General features: G+C 41.9%; 1 protein-coding gene across 3 annotated transcripts in view; it reads left to right on the forward strand.

The window, feature by feature from the left end:
• Positions 1-14633, forward strand: part of Palld (palladin, cytoskeletal associated protein) — a 413911-nt gene that overhangs the window by 14304 nt on the left and 384974 nt on the right. For all 3 annotated transcript variants that reach the window (XM_006996647.4, XM_015989967.3, XM_015989968.3), the window contains exon 2: positions 6382-7388. In XM_006996647.4, coding sequence (XP_006996709.2) covers positions 6460-7388 — 929 coding nt within the window. In that variant the 5' untranslated portion in view covers positions 6382-6459. The remainder of the gene's footprint in view (positions 1-6381; positions 7389-14633) is intronic.

Genomic DNA, 14633 nt, shown 5'->3' on the forward strand with positions numbered 1-14633 from the left:
TTCTACCTATGAATCCCAATGGAGCATTAATTTCTCGGGGACTGTGCCCACTCTCCTTCCAAGTCACCTGAATGTCAAGACCTGGATTTTCTGTCCCTACACTTGTCTCTGGACTGCTGAACTCTGCTAGAGAGAATTTCCTGGTCACTCCAATGAATGTCACCATAAACACATTACATCTAACTTCACTTAAGGCTTCACCTCTGCTGGTAAATTATCCTCACAGACCTCTTTCTTTCCTGACCAGTATTTCAAGCAGCTCCTGTCCTTGTAAATTCTCAACTGCACAGCAATTTCAAGCTAGCCCCCCCCCTTTATTTTTTAAGTTACAGATTTATACAGATATTCATCTTCTCTCTTTCTCTCTCTCCTCCTCTCCCCTCCCCTCTCTTCTCTTTTCATCTCCTCTTCTCTTCTCTCCTCTCCTCTCCTCTCTTCTCCTCTCCTCTCCTCTCCTCTTGTCTTCTCTACTCCTTAGATGCTGCATATCCCCTTTGTATTATAATCATCTCAAATCTTTGGACACAATAACTACAAGTCCTTCCCACTTCTTAACACACGTGCTTCCTGTCCTCCTCTGGGCTCACCAACTCCGTTAACATTTAAACATATTCAATGCTATATACTAAAAGCAACAACAACAACAAAAAACACCCCTAAATAAATAAATAAATAATAAATGAAAAAACCCTCCTCACTAGATTCTCCCCTGGGACCACTTTCTTCATGTCTTTTTTCTTCTCTATAAATCTCCAAGCCATTGGGTGCACTTACAGTCTGTACTTTCTATATTTTTCTAGCCGTCTGGTTTCAGTCTCTATTGCAGACACACAAACTGCTCTTTCCAGCACAGCTGAGTGTTCCCAGGTACTGTACTCAAAAGGCCACTGTCTTCTCCAAGAGATACCATCTTTTCCGTTTTCTGGGATTCCTTGTTCTCCCGTTTTCTGCCAGAGCTCTGGGGGAATTCTTTTCTCTCCTCCTTTCTTTCTTCCCAGCCTTTTCCACCCTGTGACTTAAGGATTCCCAGCCCAGCTCTCCTTTCCTGAGCTCTAGATCAGTATTTCACATCGCCTTCTGGGGAAGACCAGAGACCCCTCAAGTACAAAAGGCTCAAATCAAAATCAAACTTGTTCCTTAAAACATATTGCTCTGCTTGTGGCACATAAGTTAATGACATGATCCGTGCTGTTGTGTCATCTCTGTGCTCACTCACCATGTCTCATTCTGTCAACCCCATCTCTCCCATGAAACATCCTTTTCCTTCTAGATGGTATCATAATACTTTTTCTTTTATCATGTACTTGGCACATTATATGTGTTTATGTTTGAATCACATCCATTAAGCTTATGAAAGCTAAAAGCTTATTCTTTTCAAATATACATACATATGTATACACACACATATGTATACACACACACACTCGTGTGTGTGTGTGTGTGTGTGTGTGTGTGTCCCCAGCAGGTGGCGGTGTGTGGTAAACACAAGTTAAGTAGGTGGTTCTTTTTCATGGATAGTCATATCTATGAAAGAGCCTAGTTCATGTCTCAAGTGTGTCACTTCAGGAATCAAAATCTTGTTTCAATAATCTACTTGGATGGAGCATGAATCTTAAAGAGACTTATTATTAAAAACAAACCTGGAGCCAGGTATTGGGGTGAACGCTGAAAAATCAGAGAAGCAGAACAAGCCACAGCTATCTCACCTCACCATTTCCTCAGCTGATCCTGTCTCCTCAGACTGGAAGTCTCTGAGTCCTCATTCAAATGGATCTCAGCTGAACTGCTGCTAAAAGCCTAAAACCTTAACCAGCTCTAGTTCCTGGTCCTCATGCCTTATATACCTTTCTGCTTTCTGCCATCATTTTCTGAGATTAAAGGCTCTTGTTTCCATGCCTAGCTGTTTACAGTGTGGCTTTGAAATCACAGAGATCCAGAGGATTAAAGGCATGTGTGCCACCATTTTCTGGCCTCTATATCTAGTGGCTGTTCTGTTCTCTGATCCCAGATAAGTTTATTAGGGTGCACAATATTTTAGGAGAACACAATATCACCACACTTGGATTTTTGTCTTGGTTTGTTCTAGGTGTGGTAGACAATCTCTTCTAGTCCCAAGCTCAATATTTTAAATAAAATTGTTTTTTTCCACAGACCATAACCATATTGACTTCTCTTCCAAGGAAAAGAAAGTATCAAAGATAAAAAATACAATCTATTTTGCCTTTGTACGTGTCTTAGTTACTGTTCTGTGGCTATGATCAAACACCATGACCAAATGAACATGGAGAGGAAAGTATTTATTCGAATCTCTTACAGTTTCAGGTGTGAGTCAACACAGAAATTCAAACGGCAGGAACCTAGAGGAAGGAGCTGATGCAGAGCCCATGGAATGGTGCTGTTTACTGGCTTGCTCCTCATGGCTTCCTCAGCCTGCTTGTTTATAGAACCCAGGACCAATAATGGTCTGAACCCACCCACACCAATCGCAATTAAGAAAACGCTCTACAGGCTTGCCTACAGCTAGATCTTATGGAGACATTGTCTCAGTTGAGGCTCCCTCCTGTCTTATAATTCTAACTACATGTATCAAGATGATGCAAAACTAGCCAGCACAGTGCCCAAGCATACTTTTAGCCCAAGATTTCTCCCTTCCAATCGTCTTGAATCTGCTAGGTTCGCATTGTTTGATATTGCTCTGCACGACAGTAAGAGCTGAGTGTGCCCAAATGTTATCAACAGTACTCGATGGTCATACTCAGGAGCTTTGTGCTGAACAAACCAACCTGCCTTCTCAGGACAGATGATAAATGACTCTTAAATAATCAGGTGTTTGTGGGGTTCTCTTTCAATAAAACACTGGGTGGGCTCTGCTGCTAGCCATTTGTTTCCTCGGGGATCTATGCCTTGCATTATCTTTAGGCAAGCTTATAAATCTTTACGTTTACATTGTAGAAATCTGTTGGCAATGCAAATCATACTTGTTCACAGATATACAAATTATTTTTATAGTGAAAATATACTGACATGTTTTCTGCATGATTCCAAACATGTATTTTATTGTTCTATAGCTATTAACCAGTTGCAAGTCCACCAACAAATTTAAGCATTCATAATCACTTGCATATGTGTCTAGTCTTCAGCGCCTTCTTTGAAGTGGTTGTAAACTCTTAATGGTTTCAGCATTCATTAGCTAAATAAAATCTTACATGCATACTTGTTTTATGCTTGATTATTTTGCTGTGATTCTGTCATCTCAAAATTATTGTTTAACTGCCTGCTGCTCATAAACCAAATTCATTTACATATTCCAAGTGGACCCAGCATAAACTTTCTCCATGAAGAGAACAATTAAGAAGGTTCTATCCTGTAGCACAGACAAGACACAGGAACTAGAGCAATGGTTCTCAACCTTCCTAATGCTGAGAACCTTTAACACAGCTCCTCCGCAACCATGAAATTATTTTGTTGCTACCTCATAACTGCAATTTTGCTACTGTTTTGAATTGTAATATAAGTATTTGAAATGCAGGATATCTTATATGCAACCACCAAAGGAGTCCTGACCCACAGTTCAAGAACCACTGAACTAGAATAATGTGGCATTGGTAAAATGGGTACAATGATAAGAAGAGGACTTGTTCAGTTTTAGGATTTGCTCAGTTATCAAAGTTAGATAACCTCAGAAATTCTAGGGTCTCAAACCACTTTTGAAGACCTGGAAATTCTCTGGAGAGTAACGGATGCTTACTTTTCCTAGAAGGGTCAAAGAAATTGGAGTTTGTTGTCAATGGAGGATGGCAACACCAGAAATAGATGCACTTGGTGGGGAAGATGTGATGGCAGGTAGCAACATTCCTTCTACCCAGAATCTCTTTATATTTGGGCCATCAGTTAGAAGGTACTGCCCTCTGTTAGGTCTTCTTCAGTCAGTTAATCTTCTCAGTAAACACCTACAGACAGGCTCAGAGGTGTGTGTCCTGGGCAAGTCCCAATTCTATCAAGTTGACCATGAAGATTAATCATCAGGATGTCCTTTGAGATCAGATTTCCTTAGATGGAAAAGTGCTTCAAGCATATTGGCCCAATTCCCACCTCATTAGACACATTTCTGGGGGATATCCCTCCAGGTTACTACAGGCAAACCTTACAACGTTGAAGTTCACCATGTAGCTTCCTTTGGTGACTTCTAAACTCAATTGTGAAGGAAAGATTACTTTGGGGACATTCCAGCCTTCCCTCTTATGATCCTATAAGCAACATGTACAAAAAAAAAAAATCACAGAGTGACAGGAGACCCATTGCTTCAGAATGAGCAAAAGGAGAATTTAAACTGATGTCCCAGATACTGAGGTACCCTTTGTGGTATTCAGATGATATTCCGAGAATAATGTCTTATATGGCCTTTAAGACTAGGCTACACTCCCCCCGCCCCCTGCATTACTCCTAGGCACCTTTCAACTTTCTTTTGAAGCGCCATCAAATTTTTCTATTAACTTCATGTCACTGGTTTAACGACTTCGTATTTTCCACTTTATTACCCCATGTGACATTTTAATTCTGGAATGGAATGACTATGTCACGATTCTGGGTCAAGAGGCAGTCAGTAAACATCACCCTCTGGAGTTAATCCACCCTACTGGTATTTTATATACAAGACTGAAAACTGATTTTTTTTTTCCCACTGAAAGACAAAAACCCTTAGGGGCACAATTGATGGCTCAGTAGTTAAGAGTCTTTGCCTATCTTTCAGAAGACTCTAGTTGGACACCAATGTAGGGTGGTTCACAACTCCAATAACTCTAGCTCTAAAGAATCTGACACCCTATTCTAGCCAATCAGGGCACTGAGCACCTGCACACACACACACACACACACACACACACACACACACACACACATAACAAATAGATAGATAGATAGATAGATAGATAGATAGATAGATAGATAGATAGATAAATAAAATCCTAAAGCCAGACATTACATGTATCTATAATCCCAACTCCTTCAGTAGTCTAAGGATGGATTACATAGTTGGACAAGTCTCCAAATAAAAAATAAACAAAACGTATTAGTTATAACTTTTAAAAAATTAACATTTAAGTATCAGTATCCACAAATAAGGTCTGTGGGCATGCTCATGCTTGTCCATTTTTGTATCATCTGTGGCTGGTTTCATGCTAACATGCCAGTTAGTATATACCAGGGTGCTACAGTCACAAAGTTTAAAACACAATCCATTCATTCAGCCCGTCCCTTGAGAGGACAGTTTGGAAATACTGAGTAGGGAGCACACGCACACTCTCAGCACTTGGAAGTCAGTGAGTGTTGCTGTCTGTTAGAATAACGTTGGATGCACAAATATAAGCGAAGATAACTGCACACAAAGAAAGGGTGAGACAATTTATTGAGACATAAATAAATACATCAGAAGTTATAAACGCAAATATTTGATCTTTCCATTTATCCTTATTACATGAATGAAAACTGAAGTTGTTCAATTGTCCTTTGTAGAGTAGGTCCGTATGAGCAAAGTCAGTGCGCTGATCACACTTGATGCAAACCCGAGTCCCCTGCGGAAGAGCAACCTCCAGGGAGAAAGTGACTCCACCAGACTGGCCATGTCTGTGTTATTTTCTTGTTGTATGACTGGTGTGAAAAGGCTTGCTTAGCCCACTGTGGTGGTGCTACAACTAGCCAGGTGGTCCTGAGTTGTGTAAGCCGTGGAGGGCAAGTCCGTCCGCAAGCAGCATTCCTTCATGGTCTCTGCTTCAGTTCCTGCCTCCAGGTCCCTTGGCTTCCCTCCATGATGGCTTTGAACTATAAGCCAAATAAACCTTTTCCTCCCCCATGTCGTTTCTGCTCACAGAGTGTTTATCTCAGCCACAGAAACCAAACTAGGGCAGTCAGCGTCACTACTATTATCAAACACTTATCTGAAAGCACTGTTGAAATGAGACCGCTGATGAGGCATGTGATGAGTGAGGTGTATGTGTAAGCTGTGTGCCTGCTGAAGACCTCATCTTCTTAAATCATTTGCGATACTTTGTGTTCACTTGCTGGGTGTATGTTAACCTGAAATTACAAACCATGCCAGGCATTGTTAATCCACGCCTTTAGCAAAGAGGAGAGAGAGAGAGAGAGGAAGATTGCAGGTTCGAGGCCAGGCTGAACTGCATAGCAAGATACTCTCTCAAACACCGAAAATAAGTAATTTATTAGTTGCAAACATATGAGAACTTGACCATCCTTCCAATTTACAGACTAAAGAAAATTGTTATATTGGTTCACCTCAATGCTTCTTCCAACTGGTTGTTACTAGTGATATAAAACAAATCAGGGAGGGATTCTTGGCACTGATGGAGATTCTGTGTTGTCTTTCAGAAAGCAAGAACACGGGTTTCCTGTGTCTCCCTCCAGCCTTCCTACTACAAGCAACGAGTGTGTGGAGACCGCTCAAATATGTCAGAGACGTCCTCCCACGACTCCTTCTATGATTCCTTATCAGACATGCAGGAAGAGGGCAAAAGTGCTGACTTCTTCCCAGGGCTCTCTGCTTTTCTCAGTCAGGAAGAAATAAACAAAAGTCTTGACTTGGCCCGCAGAGCAATAGACAACTCTGAACCTGAAGATTTTGACTCGGAAAAGGAGATCTCGCAGATTTTCAGCCAATCTCCTGTAAGCCTCTGCGAAACTCCTTCCCACGAGGAGACCAAATCCAGCGAGCAGACTCCCAGGGAAGGACCTCAGCATAACAGGCCAGCACCTGTCCAGCCTCTGGCGGGAGAGCAAGCTGAAGGGATCACTTCCCCAGCTTCAAGAAGGAAACCTGGAGTATCACCCCTGCTGGCCAGCCCCAGCTACATCCGGAGCCTCCGCAAGGCTGAAAAACGAGGTGCAAAAATTCCCAACCCAAATGCAAAGCCCAAAGTTGCCCAGCAAAGCAAAGCCGGCCCCCAGAGCCAACTGTGCGACAAGGCGGCTAGCTTCATTGAGGAACTGACATCCATATTTAGAGAAGCAGCCAAGCCAAGAAACAGGAGTCCAAATGGTGAGTCCTCGTCACCAGACAGTGGGTATCTCTCTCCTAAAAATCAGCCATCAACTCTTATGAGTGCCTCTGCCAGCCAGAGCCCCACTGGAGACCAGCTAGACCAACAGGAGCTGGAAGCAGAGGTCAAGCTAGCCCAGGGCAGCCTCTGCTACCAGGCCCATCAGAGTCCCGAAGAGGCCTTGCCACACACCCACGTCCCTCACCCAGAGCTGCAGAAAGCCCGCAACTTGTCCTCTGCACCTCGGTTCATCCAGAAGCTGAGGAGCCAAGAAGTCGCCGAAGGAAGCAGAGTTTATCTGGAGTGTCGAGTCACGGGAAACCCAACTCCCCGAGTCAGGTAAGAACTCTTTTAAATATAAAGGTCGAGTGATTTTGTTGACTTCCGGTGTTACTTCAAGGGAGAAGAGGAGTGAGTTCTTGCATTGCTAGTGCTCTGGTTTCTGCACTAGAATTTTCTCCACCACTTGGCAGACAAAAGCAAACCAAATAGCCAGCAACCATGTGTCCCTCGTGGGACGTACTTTGCTGTTGCCAGGGGCCAATTTGTGTACTGCAAGGAAAGGCAATGAATGGGGTTAAGGAGGCAGTGAGAAATACTAGCAGGCTGTTAGAGAGGAGTCTGGATTTCACAGAACCTAGGGGGTGTGAAATGGGAAAGAATGGTTTTTGTTCATGAGTCACCGAAGAAGGTAAAAATTAATTCCAAGGCTAGAAGTTACCCAGAGGTTCAGAGATGAAAGTGTATGTAGACCAAGCAGAGATGAACCCATGTAGACATCAGTCCAAGGCATGGACTCAATTGCTGTGTTAACTAAGGACAAACACAACACTCCCATCTCTGAAGCGATGCAACCAGAGTGGGCAGAATTTCTGTATGGAGGAACAATAAACCAAGTATAGAACACGGCTGAGCTTCGTTCTGGACACCAGAGCAGAGTCGAGCCAGAGATGACAGTGAGTTTGAGCGCAGACTGAGGGTCTAAAAAGCCTCACACCATGTCGTTATCCTTTCTATAAACTCTTCCTTTTAAATTACAGAATGTATACCTTCTCCTGTGCAAAAAAAAAAAGTTTAGGAAAGGAACCTTAGACCCATATTGCAGGGCTTACAATCAGAAGTCTTCCTTGGACTCCTTCTGTCCCTTAAATGAAGACACTTTGGGGACTCGATGTCTCCATCTGTGAAATGGAACGTATAAGAAGTCACATTCTATTTTATGATGGTTGAATTAAATCATATGCAAAAACAATAACCAATTACTGTGGCTTTGCAAGTCAGGATTAGACTATGAAAATGAGCATTCGTTGACTTATTTGGATGTTTTTGCCTAACTATGTGAATGTGTAAAAGCAAATTCAAGTAATTTAATTTAGAAAAATAATGAAGTAGACAAGGGTGGCTACAAGTCAAAACAGATTTTATACTCTGGGTCTTTTGGTGTGTGCTCGTGCACACATCGCTGGCATTGGTTTCTTACTTCACAATCATTGCTCAGAACAAAGCATTGGTGTTATTTACCTGCCAATTTGGTGTCCATTTTACTGTAATAGTTGATATTTTAAAGACACTGACAGCAGGGGGCAGTACAAACCTTCTTAATGTGTTTACTTGGTTGGCCTGTAGTCTGCGTGTATGTATTTTCCATAGCAGTTTGTTTCTTTCAGATTCTACTTCAGCTTTTGAAAAACTTAACAGTTTTAGGACCAAATAATCATTGAGAAATATATCCATGTGCGATTCAAAACAGTGTGACTGGTTTTGAAATGGAACATCAAAATCATGCCTGGGGTTCTTGGGATGGAGGCCTTTCTGGGTTTAGACATTTAGTTAGTAGAACAGTATCATTAGCGATTTTCTCAAGTCATCCCCCAGTGTACCAAACCAATGAGCAATGTTCATTAGACGTGGCAAACTGTCTCTTTCTGCAGTCATTAAATCTTTGGTAAAATGTCAAATTGCCCATTGTTCAGTTAGCTGATCGTTTTGTATCCTTTAGAATTCTTTTTTTGTTGTATTTTGCTTTCAGAAGAAGAGTATAAATGCACAATGAGGTAGGATGTTCTGTTTTAATTCCTGTTCTAGGGATTGTGATCATCTTGATCATGCATTTGGAAGCACACCAAACTCCCAGCTCATTAAACTTTATTGACCACATGAGACATATGATGATCTTGATGGAAAATCGTCTGTGAAGGCTATTTTGTGTAAGGAAGAAAACCTTTAATAAAAAGTGCTCACACTGAGGCGTTGGAGCCTGGCTCAGCCTGTATCAGCCTGGGATACTGACCTGTATATTAGTAAGACCTAGTGGATTGGCAGGGCCTCTTCTCAGGATCCAGAAGTAGCTGATTGTCTACTTGGGAAACAGAAGGGGGTGTCAAGGAATCTGAAGCAATCAATGGGCAAAATCCCAAAAGATACTGATTGCTGAATGCACAGGCACATTGTATGGAGTCGTTGGCAGCTATCCTGGGTGGGGACAGGGTGTAGCTGGGTGGCAGACCAGTGGAAAGAATGTACCGTTGGCCGATATGGCAGCAGGTGCCAGGATCCAGAGGTCAGGGCTAAAGCACAGTGAGAAACTTGAATTGTCAATAGTATGAGCAAGGGAACAGCAAGACACAAGAGGTGTGCAAGGAGTAGACATTCAGTCCTGATGAAATGAGGCAGAAATTTAGTTCTGCCTTTGTGCTGGGGTCAGAATAAGAAAACCGCTTGCTACAATGATGTAGCTAGGCTACAGAGCTCCTAGCTAGAGACTGCTCCAAACCCCTGGGCCAGATGTGGTAGTGCCAGCCTTTAATGCCAGCACTGGAAAGCAGAGGCAGGTAGATGTCTTTTGTGTTCAAAGCCAGGCTGGCCTAAAGAGTGAGTTTCAGGGATTTGGGGATTTAGCTCAGTGGTAGAGCGCTTACCTAGCAAACACAAGGCCCTGGGTTTGGTTCTCAGCTCTGAAAGAGAAGAAATAAAAAAGACAAACTAAGGGTGAGTTTCAGGCCAGTCAGGGCTATATGGTGAAACTCCGTATTAAAATACAAAACAGAAGAAAAGCATGAGCATTATCAAACTAATAAATTAGGTAAAGCAGCCCCAGCTAAGAGGAGGAATGAGGGAAATAATAATGAGAAGTCAGTCATTTCAAGAGATTCCTACTAAAAACACAAACACCCTCCCACCTCCACAAATGTCACAAGGAAGACTTGAAAGTAGTACGCTTTCTCTCCTTTATTCTTACATATCTAGGAAGATCTCAGCAAGTAAAGGAAAGAGATGATGTGTTTACGTGGGATTTAAATGGCATGTAAATTGTTTGTTAGCAATTTTAATTTAAAATCTTTAAAGATTTCTTTTCATTTATGTGTGTGTGCTTATGCCTCAGGGTATGGGTCTGTGTGAGTGTGTGTGTGTGTGTGTGTGTGTGTGTGTGTGTGTGTGTGTGTGTGTCCCTAGAGGCCAAAAGAGGGCATTAAAGACTTCTGTCAGCCATCTGATGGGATCTGAATTCTGGTGCTCCTGATTGAGCAGCAAGCACTCTTAACCTCTGAGTGGTCTCTCCAGTCTCATACAAGTTGGACTGTTACATCATCAGTTTCTCTATTTGCGTCCTGTCTTAATGGCCCCCTTTTTCAGCCTTCAGAGGAGCCTAGGAACAGAGCACCCAACACCAATTACCTTCCATCGTTCTCTGCTCTCAACTTTTGAGTGGCTAAGTAGTCCATGACACCAGATTGTGGTACATGCCTATTATCCCAACACTGGGAAGACAGAGGCAGAACACTCTGGAGTCTTAGGTCAGCCTGAGCTACATAGCAAAATCTAGTCTCAAAATGATTCTTGGTATTATAAAAGTGAGTCCTCCTCTTCTTCCTCATCTTCTTTCTTCTTCTTCCTCATCCTCTTTCTTCTTTCTTCTTTCTTCTTCTTCCTCCTCCTCTTCCCCTTCTCCTTCCCCTTCTCCTTCTTCCCCTTCCCCTTCTCCTTCTTCTTCTTAGACAGAGCACCACTGTGTAGCCTTGGCTGGCCTGGAACTCACTATGTAGGACTATGTAGGACCAGGCTGGCTTCAGACTCACAGAGATCTGCCTTCTTCGGCTCCTGTAGTTCTGGGATTAAAGGTGTGTGCTACCATGCCTGGCCCACTTTCTGCTTTTAAAATGATGTTTAATGACAACGTGTTTTTTAAACCACTTAATTTTAAGAGGCCTAAGATACAAAACTATATGATAATGAATCAAGTAATTAAAACTGGTTAATTAAACACAGGGCCTGGAATGTAAGCCAGGTGTTTTTATTCCTTATCCTATGGTCTGGGTCCATAAGAAGGCCTCACCACTGAATGGCTTTTTCAGGCTCACTGACAACCTCCAGAAGTAGAAGTGAGGGGAACACCATGTTTAAAAATCAAGGCATGGAGGAAATCACATTCCCAATATTTTCAAAAAAATGCAAGTGTGATATTCCTAGAATACTTTCTACATAAAGAAAGCCACTGTTCTTCATGACTGTGCCTCCTTTTCTTTAATAAGTTAACAATCATTAGTCAACATAAACTTTAAAAGAGTGTGCATATTCTCCACTTAGTAGCTGTAAAGAAAGCTAAACCTTCTAGTTATGGAACAGTGGCCTGTATACTTTCATGTTCAGATAACTGTAAGGTAAATGTATACATATATGAAAAGGGAAACTATTTTCGAACAGGGTCTTAGTTAGGGTTTCTATTGCTGTGAAGAGACACCAAGATTATGGCAACTCTTACAAAGGAAAACATTTAATTGGGGTGGCTTACAGTTTCAAAGGTTTAGTCCATTATCATGATAGGACATGGCAGCATGCAGGCAGACATGGTGCTGGAAAGGAGCTGAGAGTTACGGAATCTGTGTCCATGCTGGGTATAGTTTAAGCATAGAAGACCTCATAGTGATATACTTTCTCCAATAAGGCCACACCTACTCAAACAAGGCCACATATCCTAAGACTGGCAATCCCTATGAGCTTATGGGGGCCAATTACATTCAAACTACCACAAACATTTACCTACTGCAGTAAAAAGTGATCCAGCACATGCTTTAATATTCCAGATGTACTTCCTCATAACTGATGCCTATTAGATCATCCTTATTAGCCCTGTAAAGTTTTATTTAATATACATAATTATGATTAATTAAATTCTTTCTTTTTAAAATTAAAACTCATCACCTCCAGTTCCTCCAAGTAATTTACGTGAATAAGACCTGGATCCTTATCAGAAGCCAAAGTAACAAAATTATTTACATGAAATCCATACAACAATGTCTGTGGCTATCCCCATGCCCTCAAGAACAATCACAAATATATACCATGGATCTTTAGCTTAGTAAGGGTATCTGTATGGGGAACTGGCCCATTTGTGGACTGTGATGGTTTGGAAAAATATAGCAATAACACCATGAGCCAGTAGGTTATAAATGTGAATATACAGATAAAGGCAGCAATATGCCACCAGATTACCAAATGAAAATAACTGACAATTATGTCTGTTGTTACTACAATATGAAACATAGTTACAAATAATTTGGAGCACAATTTTGAGATAACCAGTGAGTTTAAGTTGTACATACATAAAACCTCTCTATAACATCTCTGTAGATATTTAACCATATCAAATGTAAAATGTCAAAACTTTCTTTCTGGAAGTTTAAGAAAACAAGATTGCAGTCACCCTTGGTTCCTCTTGTTCTCACACCCCATCTCCAGTCCACCCAACAACCCAGTTGCTTCTCCCCTTCAAATCTCCAAATCTAATTCTTCATTCCATCGCTTCTAGTGTTCCCTAGGCCAAGCCTTCATCCCTTCTCCCAGATACTTGCACTGCCCTCTAATAGACTTCTTGGGTCTACATGTATTTATCAGTTTACACAATGCCCACCATAGTTCTTTTTAATGAAATTGTCATCACAGCGTTGCATACAGTGACTTCTTATCTCACAAGGAATAAAATACACTCTCCTGGCAGGTACTAATAAGGCATCTTCTCTTTTATTCATCCCCTACTCCTTGTCATTGGAATCTTCAGGCACCAGGGCGCAATGGCCAGGTTTGAGCTTCTGAGACCTCAAAGCTCACTTCCCAGTGACACACCTCCTCCAACCAAGCCACGCCTACTCCAACAGGCCATACCTTCTTATAGTGCCACTCCCTATGGAACTATGGGAACCATTTTTATTCAGATCACCACAGAAGTACACACTGGCTCAGTTAGCCAAGTATTTGATTACCATGTACAAAGCCCAGGGTTTGATCCCCAGAACTGGAAGAGAAACAAAAACACGGCAAAGAACTATAATCCAGACACTCAGGCAGTGGAAGCAGGAGGCTTATAAATTCAAAGTCATCTTGGCTACAGAAGATTGAGGCCAGCCTGGGCCACATGAGGACACGCACCTTGCATGAACAAATGTTGTCCTTAAAGTTACTGTTTAAGACACGGTTTTAGCCGGGCGATGGTGGCGCATGCCTTTAATCCCAGCACTTGGGAGGCAGAGGCAGGCAGATCTTTGTGAGTTTGAGGCCAGCCTGGTCTACTGAGTGAGATCCAGGAAAGGTGCAAAGCTACACAGAGAAACCCTGTCTGGAAAAACAAAACAAAACAAAAAAGACACCGACTTAGACCTGCTGAAGTTGTAAGAACACAGAGTAGCACACAAGCATGTTGAATGCTCCCTTAAATGCTTCATGACAGAGACAAAGAAACAAGAGGCTCCAGTTGTGTCTGCAATATTTTGTATCTAAAAATGAGCGAGTTGCTATTTTTAATGCATAATATTGAAAACTTTTATTTTCCTTTACTATCCGTATTATGTACACACGGATACTGTGCATGATTTACTCCAGAAAAACTACCCAGAAGAGCCAGGTGCATATAGCTCATTGATAAAGCATCTGCCCAGCACACTCAAGGCCCTGGGTTCCATCCGAACACCAGAAGAAAACCCGTCATGAAAATGTTTTGGTGTCTAGCAACCTGAATTGGAAAGGTTGGACCATAGCCATTTTCCATTATAAGTTATTTGCTAACCAATTTTCTGGGTTGCATTTGTCCTATTTGTGGACTTTTAAAACCATATTTTGTTTTGATTTTTGTCATGTTCCATTAAAATATTATGTATTCAGTCTCATGCCAAAGACCTTTTATGGTATAGTCTACACATGTTATTGGCTACAGAAGATTCAAAGAGAAAGTCAACCTTAAAACACACACACACACACACACACACACACACACACTCCATGTACCTTTACACAACTAACCAAATTAAATCTACAGTCTACTAAGACTTGACCATCACCATCCCCTGTAGTAGGAATCTTAAAGAGTCTTATTAATAAAAACAAACCTGGGGCAGGTATTGGGGTGAACTGGAAGATTAGAGAATCAGAACAAGCCACAGCTTCCTCACCTCGACAGTTCCTCAGCTGATCCTGTTTCCTCAGACTGGAAGCTTCTGTGTCCTCATCCCAATGGCTCTCAGCTGAACTGCTGCTCAAAAGCCTGGAGCTTAACCAGCTGAAAGCTACTAGTTCCTGGTCCTCATGCCTTATATA

This window comes from Peromyscus maniculatus, chromosome 17, assembly GCF_049852395.1.
Source record: "Peromyscus maniculatus bairdii isolate BWxNUB_F1_BW_parent chromosome 17, HU_Pman_BW_mat_3.1, whole genome shotgun sequence".
Lineage (NCBI taxonomy): Eukaryota > Metazoa > Chordata > Mammalia > Rodentia > Cricetidae > Peromyscus > Peromyscus maniculatus.